Below are 24902 nucleotides of genomic sequence, written 5' to 3' on the forward strand. Positions count from 1 at the left end.
CGTTCACTGATAAGATTCTGTTGTCCAACAATCAATAACTTAATGAGTACTCATGAGAGCGCGCTGGTATTCTGTTTGTTTTCATATTGCTTAATACAGAGCATATTGTTTAAGATTTGCAACTGAGTGGAGTGCTACTTTTCATTTTGGCTATTTCAGGCCAAGTCGTGATATACTCTTAAACTTGTCTTCTGCCATTTCATCCAGGCAGAAGACTGATTCATAAGATTTGCTGCTCCACGACTCAGACTTTAATCAAACTTACACAAAAATGATCACCTAATGGGTTTTCACCCAAATTGTGCTTAAGGTCAAGATCACCTTTGTTGTTTTATGGACAATATCCATAAGAACTGTGATGGACTGTGAGCTGAATGAGCTACTACGTCATTGACAGAATTAAATATTGCTATTGGCTTCTCTCAGCCAATAGTTTCTCTAAGCACTGTATTCCTGTGAGTTTCAAATTGACGATCACAGTTATGTTCATTTTTTTCCTTTTATACATTGTGTTGTTTCATGTGTGTGATTCTTTATTCACTTTTCTCTTGTTTCAGGTCCATCTATCTCTACCTTCCTGTTCCTTCACAAGCTCATGTGCATCTAATTGTCTGTGCTTTGTAGTTAAGTGTTTAGCCTTAGTTCTCAGCTATATTACTATATTGTCAGTAGTTGTTGTAGCATTCTCTTCTTACTTTCCAAGTGGTTTTGAGTTCCTTCGTTTTTCCTCAAGTTAGCGTTTTTCACTGATTACTGAGCTAAATCTTTCTCAGTTATAGCCTTTGAATTGCTCTTTGTCCTTGGAGTTGTGCTTTTGAGTCTTTAGTTGAGTATGCCTTCACTTACCATCTAAATACCAATCAGGTGGTTATTTAAAGTGGCATTTTTGACAACTATACTAGGATGGTGTATATCACAGGTATTAACCATGGATGGCAGTGTTTATCCATCCCAAATGCAACGCCACAATAAATGTGCTAAGGGCTGAAGCTGCTTTGCAACTTCATGACACAATACAGCCTGTGTTGTAATGGCACATCTGACAGAACATTTGCATGGATAGTGCCATCCAAGATATTAACAACAAGCAGAGCAATAACTGACACACCTGTGTGGGACGCCTGTATGAATGAGGCCATTTTACGGTTCTGAATGAGGTTCTGCGCTAATTACTGTACTTTTACATTTGTGTTATAACTGTCTTATTTGTCTAGTTTTGTGTTTCCAGGGTTTTCCTGTATTACGTGGGGTGAGAGTTTGCTAATCAGACTGTGCTGGGATTGGTGTGTCAAGGCTACAGCTACAAATTATTGCTGGAGCCAAGATGGCTGCCATGCTTCCTTTTCACTCAACCAGTCATACCAGTGTTTCTGTAACCTGAAGTGTGATGTGATGTGTGTTTAGCACGAGTGAGGTATGAGCTGCCATTTCTTTTTCTAACCTTTTTCTCGTGTCTTTTTTGTCTAGTGAGGAAGAGCATCTTGTGTTTTGGTTCGTTACTTCCAGGCAGAATATCTGAGCTCTTGTATTGTTAGATAGTTCTGTTTGTTTCTTATTCTGGCCTTAGCTCACCCTGATGTAATTTTTATTTTATACTTTTTTTGTGAATGGGCTGAACAGTTAATACAATATAAATTTTATACTTGGAAGGTTATTTCCTTGACTGCTTGGGACTTGGGGAAGTGTATCGGCTCCTTAGATTGGATGTAACAATTCGAATAAACCTTCATTTTTCAGTTGTAAAGATTTTTTTTGACATGTGGCGTAATCAAATATGGCAATCAAATACAGTGGGGCAAAAAAGTATTTAGTCAGCCACCGATTGTGCAAGTTCCCCCACTTAAAATGATGACAGAGCTCAGTAATTTGCACCAGAGGTACACTTCAACTGTGAGAGACAGAATGTGAAAAAAAAATCCATGAATCCACATGGTAGGATTTGTAAAGAATTTATTCGTAAATTAGGGTGGAAAATAAGTATTTGGTCACCTCAAACAAGGAAAATCTCTGGCTCTCACAGACCTGTAACGTCTTCTGTAAGAAGCTTTTCTGTCCCCCACTCGTTACCTGTATGAATGGCACCTGTTTGAACTCATCATCTGTATAAAAGACACCTGTCCACAGCCTCAAACAGTCAGACTCCAAACTCCGCCATGGCCAAGACCAAAGAGCTTTCGAAGGACACCAGGAAAAGTATTGTAGACCTGCACCAGACTGGGAAGAGTGAATCTACAATAGGCAAGCAGCTTGGTGTGAAAAAATCAACTGTGGGAGCAATCATCAGAAAATGGAAGACATACAAGACCACTGATAATCTCCCTCGATCTGGGGCTCCACGCAAGATCTCATCCCGTGGGGTCAAAATGATCATGAGAACGGTGAGCAAAGATCCCAGAACCACACGGGGGGACCTGGTGAATGACCTGCAGAGAGCTGGGACCAAAATAACAAAGGTCACCATCAGTAACACACTACAACGGCAGGGAATCAAATCCCGCAGTGCCAGTGCATGTCCAGGCCCGTCTGAAGTTTGCCAGAGAGCACATGGATGATACAGCAGAGGATTGGGAGAATGTCATGTGGTCAGATGAAACCAAAGTAGAACTTTTTGGTATAAACTCAACTCGTCGTGTTTGGAGGAAGAAGAATACTGAGTTGCATCCCAAGAACACCATACCTACTGTGAAGCATGGGGGTGGAAACATCATGCTATGGGGCTGTTTTTCTGCCAAGGGGACAGGACGACTGATCCGTGTTAAGGACAGAATGAATGGGGCCATGTATCGTGAGATTTTGAGCCAAAACCTCCTTCCATCAGTGAGAACTTTGAAGATGAAACGAGGCTGGGTCTTCCAACATGACAATGATCCAAAACACACCGCCCGGGCAACAAAGGAGTGGCTCCGTAAGAAGCATTTGAAAGTCCTGGAGTGGCCTAGCCAGTCTCCAGACCTCAACCCCATAGAAAATCTGTGGCGGGAGTTGAAAGTCCGTGTTGCTCGGCGACAGCCCCAAAACATCACTGCTCTCGAGAAGATCTGCATGGAGGAATGGGCCAAAATACCAGCTACTGTGTGTGCAAACCTGGTAAAGACCTATAGTAAACGTTTGACCTCTGTTATTGCCAACAAAGGTTATGTTACAAAGTATTGAGTTGTATTTTTGTTATTGACCAAATACTTATTTTCCACCCTGATTTACGAATAAATTCTTTACAAATCCTACCATGTGGATTCATGGATTTTTTTTTTCACATTCTGTCTCTCACAGTTGAAGTGTACCTCTGGTGCAAATTACTGACCTCTGTCATCATTTTAGGTGGGGGAACTTGCACAATCGGTGGCTGACTAAATACTTTTTTGCCCCACTGTATGTGGAGCCATCCACTCTGGTGACCCTTCTTAACCCTCTCAAGGCAGGCGTTGCCGATTTGCAACAGTTAAAAACTAACAACCTGATTACCCCACATACATATTTTACTTTTTTTTTTTAGTACCACTGCAGGACTTGGTTGTGCATTAGCAAATAAAACTTAATTTGAGCCTGAGAGGGTTAATGCATGCTGATGAAACTAAGATTAGCACTGTGGCTGAATGGGTGATTGTTCTTCTTCTTCTTCAAAAAAAAAAACAAAAACCCTGATGTTTAAGCTCGTCAAAACTTATGACATCAGGGTCCTGTTTGACCTCAGGCAGGTGAATTAACTCAATAAACACCACCTAGTATTACAGCCGTTCCCTGTAATACCAGATTCTTATAACACTAGCACACTTTAGTTTCACTGGAAATAGTGAAAATCATGTATTAAACTGATTTGATTTTGAGTATTAATATAGCTCTTTTGTTTTTTTTATTTCATGTTTAATATTGTTGCAGTTTTATGCCTTGTCAGCAAGTTCAGTCCTTGGTAAACCAAGAGAACCTGTTAGAGAATATCAGATCCTGGAAACTGAGGAAGTTGCCCCCTGAATGGAGATGGGAAAACAATCATCTGACCAAATGTAGATTCCCATGCTGTACATCAAATCAAATCAAATTGTCACGGTCTGGAGGGCAGACCGTGGGGATGTGGGGAAAGGAGGACCCAAAACGCAGACTCTGCGATGCAAACAGTGCTCTTTATTTACAGTGGAAAGCTGTAAACACAATAACTCCCCGTTGCTCCCTCGAACCCCATGTGCGTGCTTCCCTCCGACGTCTGTGCTCGTGCTCGTGCTCCCCGCTGTTGTGTTACTGCACACCCTGTGCGTGCTGCCCTTCTGGTCCCTCGTTTCACCTGCAGGACAATACAGAAGCAGCCGTTAAACACTGAACCCGCGCGCACACACACACGATCCGCACTTCCTAATGCTACACACTGACTTGGAGTCTTAGCTTAATGATCCTGCGCCGGTGGGAGCTCCAACTCTCTCCTAAGTAGCTCCCCCGACGAGCCCTGATCACCAACAGGTGTGGCATGAACTTCAGGTGTGGCCAGTCCTTCCGCAGGGCCACACCCCTCAGGCCTGCAGGTGGCTGAGCTCCATCCTCCAGCCACACCCGCAGACATACACACCCATACCCTGCCTATACATATGAGTGGGACACAGACTAACACAGCACAGTGCAGAAAAACACACACATCACCAAAATAATAATAACAACAATATCAACGGGAGGTGAGTCAAAACTGCTCATGGACCCCGAGTCCTCCAGAGCTGGGTCCGTGACAGTACCCCCCCTCTAAGGGTCGGCTCCCGACGACCCGAAAACAAAAACACAAACCAAAAACCACAGCACAACCAACCCAGGGCGGGCGGCGGGGGTCCAGGACGGAGGGCCAGAACCAAAAACCACAAAAGAAACAACCCCCCCAAGGTCACAGTTCCAAAGTCCGACCGCACCCCCTGCAACGGAGCAAAAAAGGAAAAACGCCACAAAACAGTCTCAGGCGGCCCATCATTACAAAAAGAGTTCAGGGGGCCTACCTCGAGTCCAATGGCGGCAACGTTGCAGCTCCGGCGGACGGCCACGGGTCCGGCAGCAGCAGCAAAACAGTTCTGGGGGCCTGCCACTGCTCCAGTGGCGGCGGCACTGCTGCCCCTCCGGTGGCGAGCCCCGGGCCCAGTAGCGGCGGCGCTGCTCCCCAGGCGGCCTGCCTGGGATCCAGTGGCGGTGGCGGCGCTGCTGCTCCTCCGGCGGCCTGCCCCGGGTCCGACGGCGGCGGCGCTCCTCCCCAGGCGGCCTGCCCGGGATCCAGTGGCGGCAGCGCAGCTCCGGTGAACAACAGCGAGTTGTGGTACATGGCCGATGACATGCCGGTCGATGACGCGCCGGTTGCTGACGCAGACGCGCTGGGCGTAGCTGGCGTGGAGGGCGCGCTAGACGTGATGGTCCATCTGACTCGCTGACCTCCAGTTCAGGCTGAGCGGGTCTCTCCGGACCTCCGAGCTCCTCCGGTGGCAGCGCGGGCTCCACAGGCTCGCTGAGCTCCTCCCGCTCGCCTATCTCCGGCTCGCTGAGCTGCTCCAGCTCCGGCTCACAGAGCTCCGCAGCTGGCGGTGCGGGCTCCTCCGGCTCGCCTAGCTCCTCCGGCACGCTGAGCTGCTCCTCCTCCGGCTCGCTGGGCTCCACGGCTGGCTGTGCGGGCACCTCCCACTCTCTGAGCTCCGCCTCGCCTAGCTGCTCCTCCCGCTCTCCGGGCTCCTGCTCCGGCTCGCAGGGCTCCACGGCTGGCCGTGCGGGCACCTCCTGCTCTCTGAGCTCCTGCTCCGCCTCGCTGAGCTGCTCCTCCCGCTCTCCGGGCTCCTGCTCTGGCTCGCAGGGCTCCACGGCTGGCCGTGCGGGCACCTCCCGCTCTCTGAGCTCCTGCTCCGCCTCCCGCTCTCCGGGCTCCTGCGCCGGCTTGCAGGGCTCCACAGCTGGCCGTGCGGGCATCTCCGGCTGCGCTTCAGCCACAGATGGATGATCCGGAGGCGAAGATGGTGACGCGGTGTCCGCAGGTGGGGAAGGTGAAGGTAGAGTAGGTGATGCGGACAGCAAAGCCGAGAGTACTGTGGTTGCTGCAGTCGGACGGAACTCTGGTAAAGAAGTGGCTGCAGAGGGCGGAGGCGACGATGGTGTGGCAGCTACTCCCGGTAGACTGGACAGCGATGCAGGGACAGATGGGTGAAATGATGGCAGAGGTGGTCCAGCCGGCATATCGACCTCCAACTGAGGATGAAGGTGAGAGGCTGACTGGACTGAAGACTGAGCTACCAGCTGGGCAGCAGGCTGAGGTGAGGGTGAGATGGCTATTATGAAGGGTGGAGAGGATGAAAATGTTACAGCTGGCTCAACAAATTCCAGGGGTCCAGAGGCAACTGAGACCTCCAGTTTGGCCTCTGGGGAAGCCCTGGGGAGAACCTCCGTCTCCATACGGTCAGACTGAGCCAAAAAGTCATTTGGGTCTGTATGCTCGGAACTCCCCAGCTCCCAGCTTACAGTCTCAGAGGGAACTAGGGTTGCCAACCGTCCCTTAAAAAACGGAATCGTCCCGTATTTAGAAACAAAAGTACACGTCCCGTATTGAGCTAATAAGGGACGCACTTTGTCCCGTAATACAGTGAGAATCAAAAGTAGTCTATAACTTTTAATGGAATTAACACTTTGTTTGAAAACATAATTCCCAGCCCCTCTCCTGCTTTGTGACCAATGAGCTGACAGCACACTTATGACAATTCGAGTATGACAAGTCAGATTACCGCTCATCTCATTGGTCGAGGAAAGGTCGCTTACGGAGAAAATACCGGAAGACAACCGATGACCACAACAACAAGCATGGCCAACAGGGAAACAAACGCCGACACTGCGGTGCAAGTCTCGGACGGCACACTGTGCGTCCATAAAATGAAGGTTATAACAGAAAATCTGTCGCTCGCTCTCTCTGTCTTTCACTCACACAGACACACCACCACATCAACTTTGCTAAATTGCTAATGAAAAACATTGATCAGGCAGCTGTGATTGAGCAGCAATGTAAATCCAACTATTTTCACGGTTGTTGTGGTCGTGATAATTTTGTGATGCCACATGGAAAAGGCTCGGATGAGCTTTCCAAAGTTCTACAAGTTGTGCCTCCATCGCTTGTGTCCAGATCACACGCTGCACAGCTGTGCTGCAACGTCTTTTTCACCGACGTTTACGTGTTTGCGCGTGAGCAGCTGCGGTGACACCCTCACGAGCGATTGATGATCGGGAGCTGGTCGTGAGGTGTTAATCGCTTCTCGTTACCCCACGTATACTACACGATGCACGATGAAGGCCAAAATCGGGCTGATCACCAAATCGGTCGCACGACTCAAAAATCGGCTCAAAATGGGCCAAAAATCGCACAGTGTAAGCCCAGCATTAGAGCAGCAATGTTTGTTCGCTCAGAGAAAGAAAAAAAAAGGCTGCAAAAGTACAGGGAGGAATGGGAAAAGGAAAACACCTGGCTAGAAAAGTGCACTATAAAGCGCACTGCACTGTGTGCTGGCGCACTTTTTCCATAGGCATGCTTCTATTGGTGGGCACATGAAGAACATGAGGGGCATGAAAGCTCGGGGAACCCTTTACCAATTTTTTGTCCGCCAGGCCATGGCAGAAGCAGATATGGTATGTAAACACTGGTTTGTTTTTTTTAAACCCTCTGGTTAAGGTTAATATGGGCATGTGCAGTGAATATCAGGGCTATGTGGCCAGAAGTGTAATAATATAATTTATTTTGTGTAATAAACAACTGCAAGGATAGATGATTACAACAAATAGATCACTAATACATAAAAGTAATACATAGATGAATAATGATGATGAGTTAAGATGTGTAATCATGGGAACAAGTGGCTTTACAAACAGGAGCAGCTGATTAGCATTAGAAAAGCTGAAATAATACCTCAACTGAAGCCAACTGTACTAAATGCACTAAATGTGCACTGTTACAAGAATATTTTTCTTTCTATTGCTTTCTATTAATTTATATAATTTTAAGTTAAGCAGGACAGAGTTCTTTTAAAGAAAGATTTACTTATATTCTCAAAAGTTAAGCATGACAGGCTTCTGTTTAAGAAAGAGACCTGTTTTACTGTGTTAATGTTGTCATTGTGAGCTAAAAATAAATGGCTAAATGATCATTTGTTTCCCATATGGTCATATCACAAAGAATATGCATCTGCTTAAATCAAGTTCAAGTCAAATGGTTAAAAAATAATTTCACACACAAAAAAAGAGCTACCACACTGGGAAGGGTGAAGACAACTGGGTTGCCCGGCCCTGGCCACGAGGTGTCCCTTATTTATTTTTCAGGGAGTTGGCAACCCTAGAGGGAACATTTTCTGAGTCTTTGGAGGTACAGCAAACAGTTTCTATTTTCGTGTTTACAGGAAGGGAATTCATAACACCGGCAGAGTCCATTTTACTCACTGTGGCGTCCAGAGCCGCTGGTCCTGAGTCTTCGACCAGCACAGGAGTGAGTGTGGATGTGGTTGAACGCTGCTTGCGAGGACGCCTTCTCCTCCGTGAAGGCGGGGCCGCGTGCATGGAAATCCGCTGTTCATCTGTGTTTTGATTGTCAATGACAGGGTTTATTATTGAAACAATATAGTCTGCGGTAATGAGTGCTGTCGGTCCGTTGCCAGCTGACCGGGCTGAAACCGCAGGAGTGGGTTGAGGCGTAATGGAATGGCGGTGGAGAGTGCGGCATGCCTTCTGTAATGGCGGATCAAACGATTGTGCCGCGAGCATCGACGGGAAAGCCCTCCGCCGACGCGTGAAAAACCAAGCGGCTAGAGTCTCTAGGAGAGCAGCCGAACTGTCCGTGCTCGGGCCACCCAAGCCGAATAATTCAAAACTCGAGCTCTCCCTTAAACTAGTGATCAATTGCCTAAGTTTGTTAATGTCCAAAATGTTCATGGTGAGGGTAGTGGATGTGAGGTAATTGTCAAGGAACACTACCTGTAGGTGTCTCCTGTGTGGGTCTACAGCCTGGATTACGCTCCGGCAGTAATCCCATAGCTGCGCGAGCGATCTCTCCTCTGGTGGTTGGCAGGATCATTCTGTCACGGTCTGGAGGGCAGACCGTGGGGATGTGGGGAAAGGAGGACCCAAAACGCAGACTCTGCGATGCAAACAGTGCTCTTTATTTACAGTGGAAAGCTGTAAACACAATAACTCCCCGTTGCTCCCTCGAACCCCATGTGCGTGCTTCCCTCCGACGTCTGTGCTCGTGCTCGTGCTCCCCGCTGTTGTGTTACTGCACACCCTGTGCGTGCTGCCCTTCTGGTCCCTCGTTTCACCTGCAGGACAATACAGAAGCAGCCGTTAAACACTGAACCCGCGCGCACACACACACGATCCGCACTTCCTAATGCTACACACTGACTTGGAGTCTTAGCTTAATGAACCTGCGCCGGTGGGAGCTCCAACTCTCTCCTAAGTAGCTCCCCCGACGAGCCCTGATCACCAACAGGTGTGGCATGAACTTCAGGTGTGGCCAGTCCTTCCGCAGGGCCACACCCCTCAGGCCTGCAGGTGGCTGAGCTCCATCCTCCAGCCACACCCGCAGACATACACACCCATACCCTGCCTATACATATGAGTGGGACACAGACTAACACAGCACAGTGCAGAAAAACACACACATCACCAAAATAATAATAACAACAATATCAACGGGAGGTGAGTCAAAACTGCTCACGGACCCCGAGTCCTCCAGAGCTGGGTCCGTGACACAAATCAAATCAAATCACTTTTTATTGTCACATCACATGTGCAGGCACACTGGCACAGCACATGCGAGTGAAATTCTTGTGTGCGAGCCCCACAAGCAACAGAGATGTGCAAACACAACAACACAAACGAGCAAAATACAAGAATGGCCAACCTGAAACTAATAAATATATGTACAATATATAATAGTGTATGCATTTCTGGATGTGTATACTAAATATTTTCCTACGTGTGTGTGTGTGTGTGTGTGTGTGTGTGTGTGTGTGTGTGTGTGTGTGTGTGTGTGTGTGTGTGTGTATACACATTTTTACAAATTAAATAGTAAAAAAAAAAAAATAATAATAATAATAATAATAATAATAATAATAATAATAATAATAAAATATATAAAATATACAGAGTTGAATATGTGCAAAACAAGTGGCATTTATATACAGTGTGGAGTGCATAATGTTGAAGTTCCAGTAGTGAAGCTGAGGTGTCTATGAAGTGTTCAGCAGTCTGATGGCCTGATGGAAAAAGCTGTCTCTCAGTCTGCTGGTACGGGACCGGATGCTGCAGAACCTCCTTCCTGATGGAAGCAGTCTGAACAGTTTATGGCTGGGGTGACTGGAGTCCTTGATGATCCTCCCCGCTTTCCTCAGGCAGCGCTTCCTGTAGATGTCTTGGAGGGAGGGAAGCTCACCTCCAATTATCCGTTCAGAGCACCGCACTACTCGCTGGAGAGCTTTGCAGTGAAGTCTAATAATAGGGGACTGACCAACATGATAGCAAACACAAAACTGGTGTTGTAGTTTCCATACAACAATGCTCACTGTGAAAGATGCTTTTTTCCCCTCCAGTTAGGAAGATTCACACAGATTGCTGAAAACATCTTAACACTGACACTCGACAGCCCTATTGCAATGGAAGATAAATACACACCCTTGCTGTGTAATTGCACCAACAGACAGGCAGCTCCAGATGGCTAAGAGGGAGGCTCATGAGTACAATCAGCAGCACATTTGTCAGTGTTGAATAATTGTGTTAATATATAATTCATTGTGTTGCAAATTCATAGACAGTAATCTTCTGTAATTTTCTATGATTTCATGGATTTTTTTTCCAGGGGTTGGTATAACTGGGGATCCAAACTTTTTTGTTTTTTACTGACAGGATCAATAAGTTGTGCATTTAGCAATACTCTGCTGCATACTGTTAAGGTTCAAAATTGAGGAAGGAGAGTACAAACCACCCATGGTCCAGAAGCTCTTGGTCAAACAATGATTTTTAATGAATACACACGTGTGGGAAGACAACTCTGTACGCAGACAGCAATTGATCTTCGACTTCCTCAAAGCATACACAGATTTTATACCGTCAGGGCTTGATTTACTGACGCCCCTTCATGCGTCACAGATACATTTTATACATACGTCAAATCAACACCACAATGACCTTTAACACAGAACATCATCTTCTATTTTCATGGCCGATTCCTCCGGTCAACCTTTCAGTTCCTCTTTCTTGCCGAGAAGACAAGGACGGTTCCTCTTTTACCGAGACACTTTCACCGTTACAATCCAGACATGACTAATCTCTCTCTCCTCTAAATAAATCTAACTCATGTGTGTGTGTCACGACCTCACTCAGCCTCTATGTCACCTCTCGCACTTCTGACCTTTTACCAGACCAGAGGCTCACTGAGACTATGTATATGTCATCTGCTAAATAAATGTTCTAATCAAAAACCTCTAATGAAACCTTAATATAAAATGACCTGATATAAGTGTTTTGTAAGCATGTATTGCAATTCCTTCTATGTTCTAGTTTTCCCTCAGCATGTATCACCTGAACAGTCACGTCAGTGAAGCTTAAGACCTTTAAAGAACCTGAACATCAACTCAAATAAGCACAGATATGCAATATGTATAAAATAGTTATAACTGCATCTGAAATACAAGGTTAACATCATCATAAACATCTTAAGGCCTTCTTAAAGCTATCTGTTACATTGTTAAAGCAATGATCATACTGCAGATTTATATTATTAATGCAATGGTACTGATGATAATTATTTAACAATAGCAGTAAAATAATTTCCCTGCTCCACACTCCCTCTCTCGACCTCTGGAACACCAGAGGTCGCAATACATTGTGTCCTCGCTCAGCAAATCAGACAACCTCCTGTCATCTAAGTGGTCCCGTAATAAACACCAGCTCCCATTCGAGAACACTCCATGTGTACGCTTAGGTTTCCTTGGTCCCTCTCTTTTGGTCCATCAGGCCTCGGACCTCCCTGTGGTCGTCGAGATCTTCTGCAAAGGAAACAAAACACCTTTTCCTGCACCTCCCTAACTTATCCTATCTGGGACTCTTTAATCAAAAGCCTGATCCTAATTATCTTCTTAACTTATTGACTTGTATTTATATATATTCTTCAACGTTACTCATCACTTTAAAACTCTTTAAGCCCTGCTTTCACGTCCGGTTGCTCGCTCTATTTTCCTTATCTGATCATCAACATCCTTTACACAAACTGTCCACCTTTTTAACAAAAAATCATTAGAACCGCCTATTCTACTAAAAGCTCCAAAAGAAAAACAACCACTTTAATCAATTAAGTTTAAGCATATAAGCAATTACTTATGCATATATTTCATCATAGCTAAATGCTGCCTTGAAACAACTCCTGTGTGTTAACACTAACTTCATTTCAACCTCACATTTCCTATGTTATAACCTGACGACTGCCGCTCACTGGATATTTTCTCTCTCCCCCCTCCCTCTTTTCCCTCTCTAAACCCTAGAGATGGTTGTGTGGGAAAACCCCAGTAGATCAGCAGTTTCTGAGATACTCAAACCAGCCCATCTGGCACAAACAACCTTGCAGTGTTCAAAGGCATTTAAATCGCCTTTCTGTTTCCATTCTGATACTCAACTTAACCTTTAGTAATTCCTCTTGACCATGACTACATGTGTAGTCAGCCATATGATTGGCTGATTAGATGTTTGCATTAACTTAATTAAAAAGGGTATACCTAATGAAGTGACTGTGAGTAAGTGTTATAACCTGTGACATTTTAATATCTATAGGCATGTACTTGAAATGTTTCTTCTTTTCCTCTTTTCCACTTTTCTTGTGTTTGATAGAAAAACCAGCTGGCAGACACTCTAAGAACCAGCAATGTGCTATTGTCAGAAGCAAAGAAATCTTCACGATAATCACTGCCGCTTTTATCTCTTTTTAAACTTTTTTTTTCTGCACAACAAATAAACAAGTTAAAAAATATCCATGTTAAGTAAATTGCCTTCAGATACTGTAACCTTTTTCTGTTATACACTTTAACTTTCTTTTACCTTGTCTTATTATCCTGCTTAATGTAATTGAATTTTATAGTTTACATTACATATATGTCCATATCACATCCCTTGCTGGAATAATAAGACAAGCCATCGCTGATATCAGACATAGCAAAGCCTACTTTAATGCAGAACATCCCCCTGTTAAACTATGCCAAAACCTCCCTTAGTCCCTGTCCAATAGTCTCAATACTGTACTCTTGGGGGGGAAATGTGGTTTGCAGAGCTGTCATTGTTAAATCACTACTGATAGAATGAACTGTAAGACCGGTAAAAAGGTCTCTTATAGCAAAATGTTCAGCTTTCTTCAAATCCATTGGAATTCTACCTCCTAAATTGGTATACCGAACAGACAGCACAGCTTTTCAGAAACAATTCCAAGAGGGGATTATATAACATTTGTTAAGGGTATTAATCATTTTCTTTAAACCCCTGTTGTGCGTGGCAATGATGGGAACCCTATCTTTTGGCAAGTAATAAGTGATGGCCTCTGTGCTCTGTGTGTGTCTTGGAGTTTCACAGCCCCAGAGGTACATTACAGTTTCTCTTCTACTGCCTTTGTAAAAATACGAAGATGACCTTTAAAGGAAGAGGGTTTTTTTCAGTTTCGTTTATGAACCTAAATTCTAAAGGGTGTATGTATATTGTTTAGTGTGAATGTTAATTCTAGCAACATGCAGGCAACATGATTGGATGTAAGAAGAAGAGTGTTTCAGAGATCAGCGTGGAGGCTTTCACAACTTTGTGACAGTTCACACAGGCACACAGCTTAATAATTCAACAATATTTTTAAAAAAATGCAATGAAAACACAGGATTTCATCATGTACATACATGGCATCATAAGAAGAATCAAGGAAATCTCTGTAAGCAAGGGACAAGGCTCAAAAGCAACACTGGCTTTAACTGATCTCAAGGCCCTCAGGCAGCACAACCTTAAAAACTGACAAGAATCTACTGTAAGGAAACACTTTTAAACACCACTGTCAGTGAACATGTTTTGTTGCTGTAGAGAGATAATTTTTTCTGGTTGGATCTCAGTAAAACAAAGTATGCTGTAATTTTCAGTGAGCTTGTATTGTTTGAAAAACATTTTCTCTGGGAAAACATCTACATTTTCTTTGTGTTGTTTTCATTTAAATGTAGGGTTTAAATGAGCCGCAAATCAGAAAAATATCTTTTTTATCTACATTATACACAGAATCACTGCTAGGAAAAGAAAGAGCTCCTGCAAAGACTCTGTATGGGTTCACACCAAACTGGGGATGACGATGAAAAAATAGATGCACTCAACACAGCCTGGCAGATTATTAGTGTTAGACAAGTTACTTGAACACTGTAATCAATTACTCAAGGAACTTGAAACAACACCCACACAACACATCTTTATTTAGGAATAGATACTGCACATTACATTTTAACGGACAGAAAATCCTGCAATTTCATATAAATTACTAATATTCCTAAACTAGATTATTCTGTGATAACATGCAAGCACTGAGTTCATCAGACACACACTCCACAACTCACATGAATATGAATGCATTCATTTATTTAATTAATATTTGCCAGATCATCTATACAGTAGACTGCTCTATCCACTCAACAAAGAATGACCAAACTGATGTCAGCACTACATCAAATTCCCAACAGGACAGAGATCAAGGCAACCCCCAAATGTCAAACAGAGAGTTAGTGGGATGTAATTGTAATTGTAACAAAGCCACAGCAGACCTGGGTGCACGTTCATGCTTCGCAGCATACATTAATACTTTGACGGTTGCTGTACATCTACACACAGAGCTGCAGCTCTCCCGCTGTCAGCTCAACATAACAACAACCACTATCACAGGACCCGGTGCAATACTTAAGTCGGCGGGCTGTGCAGGTGCGTCCGCCTTCTCTGCATGCCACCGCAGGCCACGCCCCACCACAGTAATACTATTACAACACAGTATTATTAAATGTCTTACTGCCCAACAGTTGCGCCAATACCATTTAGTCACACTTTGTTGTCTCCGTGTGAGGATGGAGCAGAGGTTGCATTCAACACACAGCACAAGGGAGCAACGCGTGGATTAACATGACCACCAAGCCTTTAACTTTCAAGGTGAAGTGAGGAAGAGGTAAGATAACCATTTTGTGCAATAGATGTGCCACTATATACCCAATTGTATCTACCAGGAGCATATGTAGAAACTAACAGAGCTCTAACAAACACACAATAGAGATGTGCATGACACCAGAGAACCATTCAAGAAAAGCAAAGGAAAACTTCAAAGCTGAAATAGACCTAATCAGGTAAGGGTTCAGTCCTATGTCTGTGATACTATACTTATACTTAAATCTTTAATGGAATCAATGGGAATAACAGCAGACTAGAGCTAAAAGACATCATGCAGTAGCTGACCTGAGCATCGTCGCCTGAAAAAAGCCAGGGTGTTGACCTGATCTTAAAAAAAATCAGCTGATGTTCCAAGCTATGAATAAGAGGTTCAGGCAGGTTAAAGGCACCTTTTGTAATGCCTAAACCGCTTATGTGGACTAGTAGAGTGCACAGATCACTTACTCACTTTCTTGCTTTGTCAAAGTCAGAGTTGGCAATAGGCTGTCTTTGAGGAGAACAACTTAAGGGAAAACTTTAATGAGATCATATGGCTCACAACAGTGAGACCTGAGCACCTCATGGAACTCCCACTGGAGGCCAGAAGGTTGAACAGTTCTTTCACAGGCAGAAATCATTTATAGAAGGGGATGACTGAACAATGGCCTCTGACCAAAACCGCAATGGCTGAAAGAAAACGCTGATAGGTATGCCTTATAGATAGAAAGTGACAGGCCTCTATCGGTAAAAGCTGGATGAAAGACAATGTTTTTTTTCGAGAATGCATAAATAACCTTAAAGGTAGACATGAGTGCTGTATATTTCTATAGCACACTTTTTTGCACTCTTTAGCTTTCATTATTTAATTTACATTTATGCTCAACTAAACAGACAGTATATCTGAAATAAATCTTTTTCCATTAGGACAATGTCCATCCATCCATCCATCCAGTTTACTGCTTATCCAATACTGGGTTGCAGTGCAGCCTATGACAGTCTGTCACAGGGCACAAGAGAAATCCAATCATTCCACTCACATTCATATCTATGGTCAATTTAGAATTACCCAGCATGCATATCTCCGGGAGGAACCCACAGTAGCAAGAGAGAACCCACACAGACATGGGGAGAGCACAGTGAGTCCACACAGAAAAGTAGCAGGAAGTCAGCGGACTCAAATCCTGTGAGGTGACAGTGATTCACTGTGCCACACTTGGACATAGCTTTTAAATTCTTAAAATATGAAGAAAGATCATTTCTTGTGTGAAAATGGTTCTTAAAATTGAATAATAATACTGTCTTAGATATATTTGCATATGAAGGGACAGTCCTCTTGGAAAATATACACAAAATTTAAGCTGAGCACGTATAGCCACTGTTTTCTTGGTGTTCGCATTTACAAAATAGCAGTATATTTGTTTTTTTTTGTTTTTTTAATTACTATTATCTATGATTAAGTTCTACTTTATGTGGGTACTCATGCTTTAACATGTCAGAAATGTATTGAAAAAATACTATATTTGTACATTTTTATTAATTTATTGGGATTCTTGCTGCAAAAGAGGAATATTCTATAAAACGACAGTATGGTCAACTGTATTAAAGGATAAATTGCAGTGTTAATAACCAGAAAATCGATACATAGAGTATGTATTGATCCTAATAAGGAGCAAAAGAAGTCATTACATATAATTGAAGTGCAATGATGATATGATAAACTTATACTAAACTCTTTTTCAGTGTTTAAGAGTCTCTTAAAATGTATCAATTTATTAAGTTTATAATGTCATTATTAACAAATATATAATCTGCCAACAGAGTGTATTGCTTTGGCTCTCACAGGGGCTTTATTACATGTTAAAAAATATGCAAAAAGATTAACATAAATTACTATCCAATATGAGTAGTAAAAAGTAAATACAGATTAATATATGGGGGTTTCTTTATGTTTAAGTTCAAAATGAGGATGTGCAATAAATCTTTTGTTGCAATTATGTGTCTGTGAAACACTGACAGCCTAGGATGTAGGTGGTATGCTGGAAGTTTATCACCAGTGCACCTTAAGCTGAAATGAATGAAATCCCTCAGTTGTGGCCTGAAGGCCTGAAAAACAATCTGGACCTCAGAGGTGACAGCCCATGGATAAATAATGTAAATACTGGGAGACAACCTGTTATTGAAGTTTTTCGTGTGAGGTGACTAAGAATGACTACAGTGAGCATCCCACTGCCATGGGATGCAGTGCTGTCACGGCACAGTGCGAAGGGCCTCGAGTGACATTTGTCACTGAGACTGACTAGCATTCCAAATGAAACATATAACCTTTGTGAAATGATAATCAATCATGCTTCATCAACTTTTCCCAACACCAAACCACAAAGTAACACTGCGTAAACAGATGATTTATTCTAGTAAAGTCATAGCCGTCATCTTGGTTAACTTTGGGTTGTGTTCCATTACTTCGCCTTGAAGCTGCTGTGAGCTAATCTGCTGAATCTATAATCAATATTGGATGCATTCTTATTATTTATGTGACATACACGTGCACGTCTGTGAACGGTACTTAGGAGAGACATCTAAAAATTCAAATTTTGCTCAAGCTAAAGATTGCTGAAGATTTGCAAAAGATTAATAGAGCAAAAACTTTCTTTTCCAAACATTTACAAATGTTGACGCACAAGTACGAGCTAGAAAAGAACAACACTTTAAAACAACTGTGACTGTCATCGATGCTTGATTTCACAGTAAGTAACCTCTGCTAGTGCATTCACTTTGTGGGCGTCCACTGACTGCTTGTGGCACACTTTTTAAAAGATTTATGAGAGAATAGCTGCGCCTGTAGCACAAATACTGCAGCGACTAAGGACAAAAGCCACCTAGTTGGAAGTTTCTCTTTTGATGAAGTCTAAAGAAAATATTATTTCGCAACCACTGACTATGAAAACAAAACAGAATTATGTGTGATTCAAACGTTGCAGTGTTCCAAGTACATCGTTTCAGTATATAATTTGATATATGATTGGATATGTATATTGTTTTTAATGGTGGCTGTTAGTCTTCAGACAGTGCACGAGTACAAATTACAATGAATATCTGACTGACATTCTAAAATCAGGTTAAGTTTTAAGATAAAGTGAGTTTTAAAAATGCCACAGAGCTAAATCTGTTATTGGAAGTGAAATTATTGTTTCAGTCAAGATAAATCTAGTCAGATCTATTCCAGATCCGCATATTTAACCATATTTAAACAATGATCCACTATGAAAGAAGAGCCACTTATAATTCCTTGCATGGCAGCTTGGCATGTTGCTTTGTATAGCTACTCTGACGTATTATTTTTCATTCAGAATTTATCAACACGTCAGTCTTTTATCTTCTTTCAGAAGGGCCGATAAACACACCAACACAACATATAACAATTTTGCATCAAATGCATCTATAGACACATGTCATAAAAACATGACCAGTTTGATTAAGGAGCTTTGCCAGCCTCTGTGATTAACTATAAAATAACCAACTTAACTTACTACTACCACAAATAAGAAGCCTGGTGTACTGATTGTTACTTTTTAGTCTCATCATTAGGACACAGCTAAACCATATCATTTCCCGTGAGTCTAATCAGAGTCCATTCTCTCATTTTCTCTAGATGTTGCTGAACAAAAGCTTCAGAAGACACAGGTTCAAACAAGAAAGGACGTACCATTCTACCGCAGTTTATTATTGCCTATTCACACATCAATCCTGGAAGTCACCTTCAATACTTCAAAAAGGCCTCTAGTGAAAATGACGCTGTGCACAATTGAAAAAAAGAGATATATGCATATGTGTATCATAAAAAAATACTAAAGAATAATGAATGAAGCATCTGACTTGATAAATTGGCTTTGGCGAATTCCTCCCCAAGTAATTATTCTGGAACGCTTATTGTTATACAGACTTGTTGAATAGGGATCTGGGCTCGCCTCTGGAGAGATCCCTGATTTAATTGAACTGCATTCAGTGGCTCTTTTTCATTTTTACTTTTTAGTCTGAGGTTATTCTGATGCTAGTTCATATGTGGTCATTTTGCCTTTTTTGTAATGTAATACAATGAGAAGTAATCACGATTCAAGTGTATTCAGGTGTACGCAGAACTTCAATGTGACTGATTTTATAGCTCAAGGCTAGCATGCAGGTTAAATAATTCATGAACTTAATTTGCAGGCTGGAAATGCTCACACACACTAATAACATCAGCCTTGTTTACAGAGTTATGAATCACTTTCTGGTTTTTTTGTTTGTTTGTTTTTTACAGTCAGACACAGTGTTTTTTTCCCAGCAATTTTTCACTGCTTAAATGCAGCATGCTAACATGCATAATTTGAAAACACTCAAATTTAATCTCTCGCCACAATTTTAAAGTGGCACAAAAAAACAGAAAGTGTAAAATAGTTATTTTATTTTATTTTTTGTATTTCAGTTCCAAATGCAGAATCTATCTATCTATCTATCTATCTATCTATCTATCTATCTATCTATCTATCTATCTATCTATCTATCTATCTATCTATCTATCTATCTATCTATCTATCTACCTACCTACCTACCTACCTACCTACCTACCTACCTACCTACAGTGGGGCGAAAAAGTATTTAGTCAGCCACCGATTGTGCAAGTTCCCCCACCTAAAATGATGATAGAGGTCAGTAATTTGCACCAGAGGTACACTTCAACTGTGAGAGACAGAATGTGAAAAAAAAATCCATGAAATCACATGGTAGGATTTGTAAAGAATTTATTCGTAAATCAGGGTGGAAAATAAGTATTTATATATATATATAAGTATCTTGTGCAATGCCAATTGCCAAAAAAAACCCCCAAAAAAGATATAACAAATATGCTACAAGCATAAAATAATGATTGGAAAGAGAATACATTTTTACTTACTGCCTAGCCAGCAGATGCATTTAAAGCAGCATAAACAATCAACATCTATTCTTTCCAAATCAGGAGCATCAGTAAGCCAGCGTGCATCGATCTTACTTGATTGAATTTCATTTAATTGCTGTAAATTAGTAGAAGTGATTCTTGGAGTATCGGTTGTCCACATCTGCTGTACTGTTCCTTCAGATTATTAGATTCCTGCAGCCCCTGAGTGCCATGCCTAAGTGCCGTGCCATTATGCATGGGTATCCATCGTGTTTACATTTTTGTAAATCACATGGAAATAACTTTAAGCTGCAACAAAGTAACCCCATTGAACTTGTACGTTATGACTCAGTACTTTCTGATGTAGGAAAATGATGGATTACAAAGGATCACCTATCCAGAATCTCACTGGTGTTCTGTCACATTTTACTGCCTGATATTACTATTTGTGAAGAAAGCTGCAGTGGAAATAAAACTGACACAGCTCGCCTTGGTGCAATCATGCACCAAGCTTAATCAGATCTGTTCTTATATATTTCAGTCACAATGGTACAAATAGGAACACATGGCATCTGCAGAATCTGCAGATCAGAGGTGTTTTATAAACAGGCGATTCAACATTTAAGCGATGACAGGGTACTTTACATGCTACATTTTGTAATGTACAGCTGTAATCATGGTTTCATGATTGAGATAGATGTTTTAACTAGCTAATGTCAGTGCCGCAACTAGCTAATAGGGAATTTACCCATCACCATATCCTAAAATTACTCCAAAGACTAAAATTGACACATTCTGCAAAAATTCTAAACACTTTTTTGTGAATCTATTTTAATGTATGGTAAAATATTCAATAAATGTACCAACAAAAAAAAAAACATGAAAATGACTTAGTAGGTCAGTTGTTAAGATTGTTGCTCAATTTAGCTCATGCTAGATTGTATTAGCCTATTCCTTATTTGAAAGTTTTTGTATTACAGCTTTTCACCTGTTGTAAAACACATACATTTTACTGTTAATGCATAATGCAGTAAAAGTTTTCATAAAGTATACAGTAATTAGCTAAAGTATTTTTGAGGGATAAACGATGTACATAGCTACCATGAGATCATAGATTGGGTTTTGAACTCTGATGTGAAGCCTCGAGATTAGCATTTATCATCTAACAACCAACAACTTTTCAAGCACAAGTTATTATCCAGTCAGCATACATGCTATGATTTTATCTTTCATTAAATATAACCTAAAATGAGTAAACTCATAAACTTAGGTGATAAAGGTGAGCTATACTTTTGTTAGTATAAACACTATTCTTTTTCCCATCTGAAGCGTCCATCTAAACATCACTAAAATCGTATCTTTCTCCTAACCATCTCCTCTAATCTAGCACAAATAATCCTTTGCAGTTTAAGAATAACATTAGAAGGAAACGCGGAGCTAAAATAGGGCTAAGGCTGTGATCACTGTGATCAAATCTATTTCAGGCCTGTTTATAAGCTAATCTAGTTTTTAGTGGGATTTTACTGTTATCACGAACTGAATAGGAGATAAAAATGAGCATTATAAAACACTGAATTGGGGTCATTAAAAAACTATAAGACTATTTATCACCAGAGATGGGCAGTAATGCGTTACTTGTAACGCGTTACTGTAATCTGATTACTTTTTTCAAGTATGGCAAAGTGAGTATGGCAAAATGGTCAAAATCTCAACCTGATGTTGCATTTAGATTAGTGTAGGGGATGTGTCTGAACTGGCATGTTCTCATCAGCTCAGTTTTGTTACTGTGGTAAATCAATAGGTATTTAACCTCTGCAGTGGTTGATTGTATTTATGCCATTTGCTTTTGTGTACTGCTCAGAGATACTTTGCTTCAAAGCCTTCAGATGTTCAAACACTGACTGCATCATGAGAGCCAAAGGACACGATCACATGCAGCATGAATTTGACCCCAGGTAATTTTAGAATCTTTTATGATTTTTATAGAAAGGAGTGAGAAGAAACAAGAGAACAACTGTAAGTCATTCAGGTGACAGAGTAGTCACAGAATGATTGAAGATCTTTACTACTGATAGGTTTCTTGAAGATAATGAAAATAGGAGGAACATAAGTTCTGATTACTTGAACAGTCAAAAAAGACTATGAAAATCAACCCGGATTACATTGTCCAAATATTCCCAAATTTAACTGTATAGGCATTTTATTTCATAAATGCAGTTTTCCTGCATTTATGAATACCACCTCTGAATACCACCAGCCAGCCCACACCTGTCCAAAAGCTTTTGAGTAAACTCTTCTGAAAATATGCGTACATGTAATAAGCTTCATGCTTTCTACTCTCTGTGGTGTCTGGTTACATTTTGCAAATGTGTTTTTTTCTTTCTGACAGTAGCTATCCTAGCTACATTGTTAAATTAGGTTGTCAAATACTGTGTTGTCTCCTAATGAAACACACATAACACTAGTTTCACTTTTGTTCTCTGTGTTCCTACGACACTTACAGCTGTGCTTAGCTTATGATAAAGAAGAGTCACATCTAATCTAGTGTTTACTTGCTTATGGTTGTGGTAAATTGCCGGAATAATCACATTAGTACTACACAGATAGAGCTGCAGTACACGTTAACTGTTCTTGGTCTGACATTACAGAATAACATTATAGGCATCAGTGCCAATTTTCAAACCTGGACTCAGTTATAACTGGTCACATACTGCTGCTTAGTCAGGACCTGCATGCATCACATTGCAAACACTGTGTACCCCTTTAGCACCATTTTACAATGCATAGGTCAGAGAGACTTAAATACAGTGCAATCAGCATTTAAAATCATTACAACGATAGTAGAGGCAAATGTGGTACGCTAGCACTATCACGGTCATGTAGAAAGTGTAGTTGCCTTGGATTAGGCGCTTAACTTTGAGGTTTGGATGAAAATACAAACCTTCACAATCTATTTGTAAATCTAACTGAGTGGTTTTGGTTAAAACCAAACAGCAGCAGAACAAGGAAAGTAATAAAAAAAAATTAAACTCTAAAATTACTCTGTGTGTCTCTGTAACACTCCTGTCTCTTGGCTGGAAGCACTATGACTGTGATTGAATTCAATAAACGTCACATTTATTGACAATGTCATTCATACAAGTGCTTGAAAAAAGGCTTTATGGAGCTTGGGTGGCAGCAGGTGACAGGTTTCTAGAAAACAGAAATAAAGAGGTAAATAATATTGTCATGTCAAAAAGTTAAACCAGACAGACGGCAGGGTATGCAATAAGCCTTATCTGTCATTTTTGTCCTTTATTTTTCACATAAAGATTTTAAACTTCCAAAAAGTAGAGCTCTTTCATGGATGTCTACTTGGGTCTGTATGACTATATTAGAGTTTGATTTATTAAACATCAAATTTGTTATTGAAAAACAGTACATTTAACATAATTCTTGAAAAACTAGTAACTTTTATAATTCACGTGTGTTTTTCTGAAGCTTTTGTTGCTTTCTCCTTCTGGTGATTGAAAGATTGCATTGAAAACAGGAACATTAAAAATAAAATGGAGTCAGCTAAATGTAAGTCTTTTTTATTAAACCAATTATAATTTAATTATTTTAGGAATTATGCATGATTAAAAAATTTTTAAATTAAGATTAAAACCTGAAGTAACCACTGCCGTATCCCCAGGGGCTATTTCTACACGCGTTTCAGAAACACTGCACTCTGTGCAAGACTTGCTGATAAACTTTAGGCAACAAACAATTATGACAGCAGAGGAACTTCAGAATGATGGATAGGCAGCATAGAAACAATGTGCCTTCTTCAATACAATATAAATGATTTGTACTGTACCATAATGAGAGAGAGCTCTGGCACACCAGAGGCCAAATAGTTTGGATTAAATGGAATCTAAAATAGGTCAGCTTTTGCCTCCGTGGTCAGATTTAATCAGAGTTAAACTTTTCATAAGATAGAGTGTAATGCCACCTTCAAAATCTATCTAATTTAAAGGAATTACTCATCAGGCCCTGGTCAATTATTTGCTTTTATCAATATCCGCTATCTAAGTTATACTGCATCAGCTTATTTGAATTTCATAACCAAACACTAATATTCTCCCTCATAAGATCATATGAATATTATGTAAAAGGCTTCAGGGAGATCGCACTGCAATGTGAGTTGCTTTCTCTGAAATGGCAGAACGCTCTGAAGGTGCTAATTTTCTTTCCCCAGAGGTGTAGAGGCCAGCAATCCTTTACCTTCATTATAGAGCCGATGCAATGATGAACTCTTTGTCTTGGAGGCAAGTCATTTAACCTCGTCTTACCCCAACCATTCAGTTTGTCACTGCACACTCATGCCATGGAAATGCCAGAGGAGTGGTGGCGCAATGAATGTCATATGAAAGTCAGGGGACTGAGAGAAATTAAGTTGTCAGTTCAAGATACATTTTCCATAATGGAGTTTGTGATTAGAAGGTATTACACAAAGCGCACGACCACTGGGGACTTAATCATATGGAAATACAGTAGAAGATAATGAAGACAAAGTAGCAGAGGACAGAACAAAAAAAGAACAAGAAGATTCCTGGCTAATAATGACATAATGTTGAACACTGGCAAATGCTGAAAGGCTTTTTTTTTATTCCATTGTATCTTTAGCAATCTTTGTTATTCACAAAGTAGTAACTGAAAAATACGGGCGGACACAAATAATACCCCGAGTAATGTTACAGCTACAGCTCTGATCTTACCTCTGAACAGGAAAAAGGTACGTCTACAGAATAGCAAAATAGATCAATAAAATTATTAATGTGACATGAAATATAAAATCGCA

At 41.3% G+C, this 24902-nt stretch overlaps 1 protein-coding gene across 1 annotated transcript; it reads right to left on the reverse strand.

Annotated features, from left to right (window-relative positions):
- Nucleotides 1-4941: 4941 nt before the first annotated feature.
- On the reverse strand, nucleotides 4942-14814 carry LOC146639877 (uncharacterized). The gene is made up of 3 exons (XM_085365939.1): nucleotides 14799-14814; nucleotides 8314-9029; nucleotides 4942-6465 (listed from the first exon to the last, which is right to left on the reverse strand). The coding sequence occupies exons 1-3, from the start codon at nucleotides 14812-14814 to the stop codon at nucleotides 4942-4944; spliced, it is 2256 nt and encodes a 751-aa protein (XP_085222065.1).
- Nucleotides 14815-24902: the final 10088 nt, after the last annotated feature.

The sequence above is a fragment of the Diplotaxodon limnothrissa genome, linkage group LG1 (genome assembly GCF_057381915.1).
Source record: "Diplotaxodon limnothrissa isolate DT_005_m linkage group LG1, D_limnothrissa_male_GT1.1, whole genome shotgun sequence".
In the NCBI taxonomy this organism is placed as follows: domain Eukaryota; kingdom Metazoa; phylum Chordata; class Actinopteri; order Cichliformes; family Cichlidae; genus Diplotaxodon; species Diplotaxodon limnothrissa.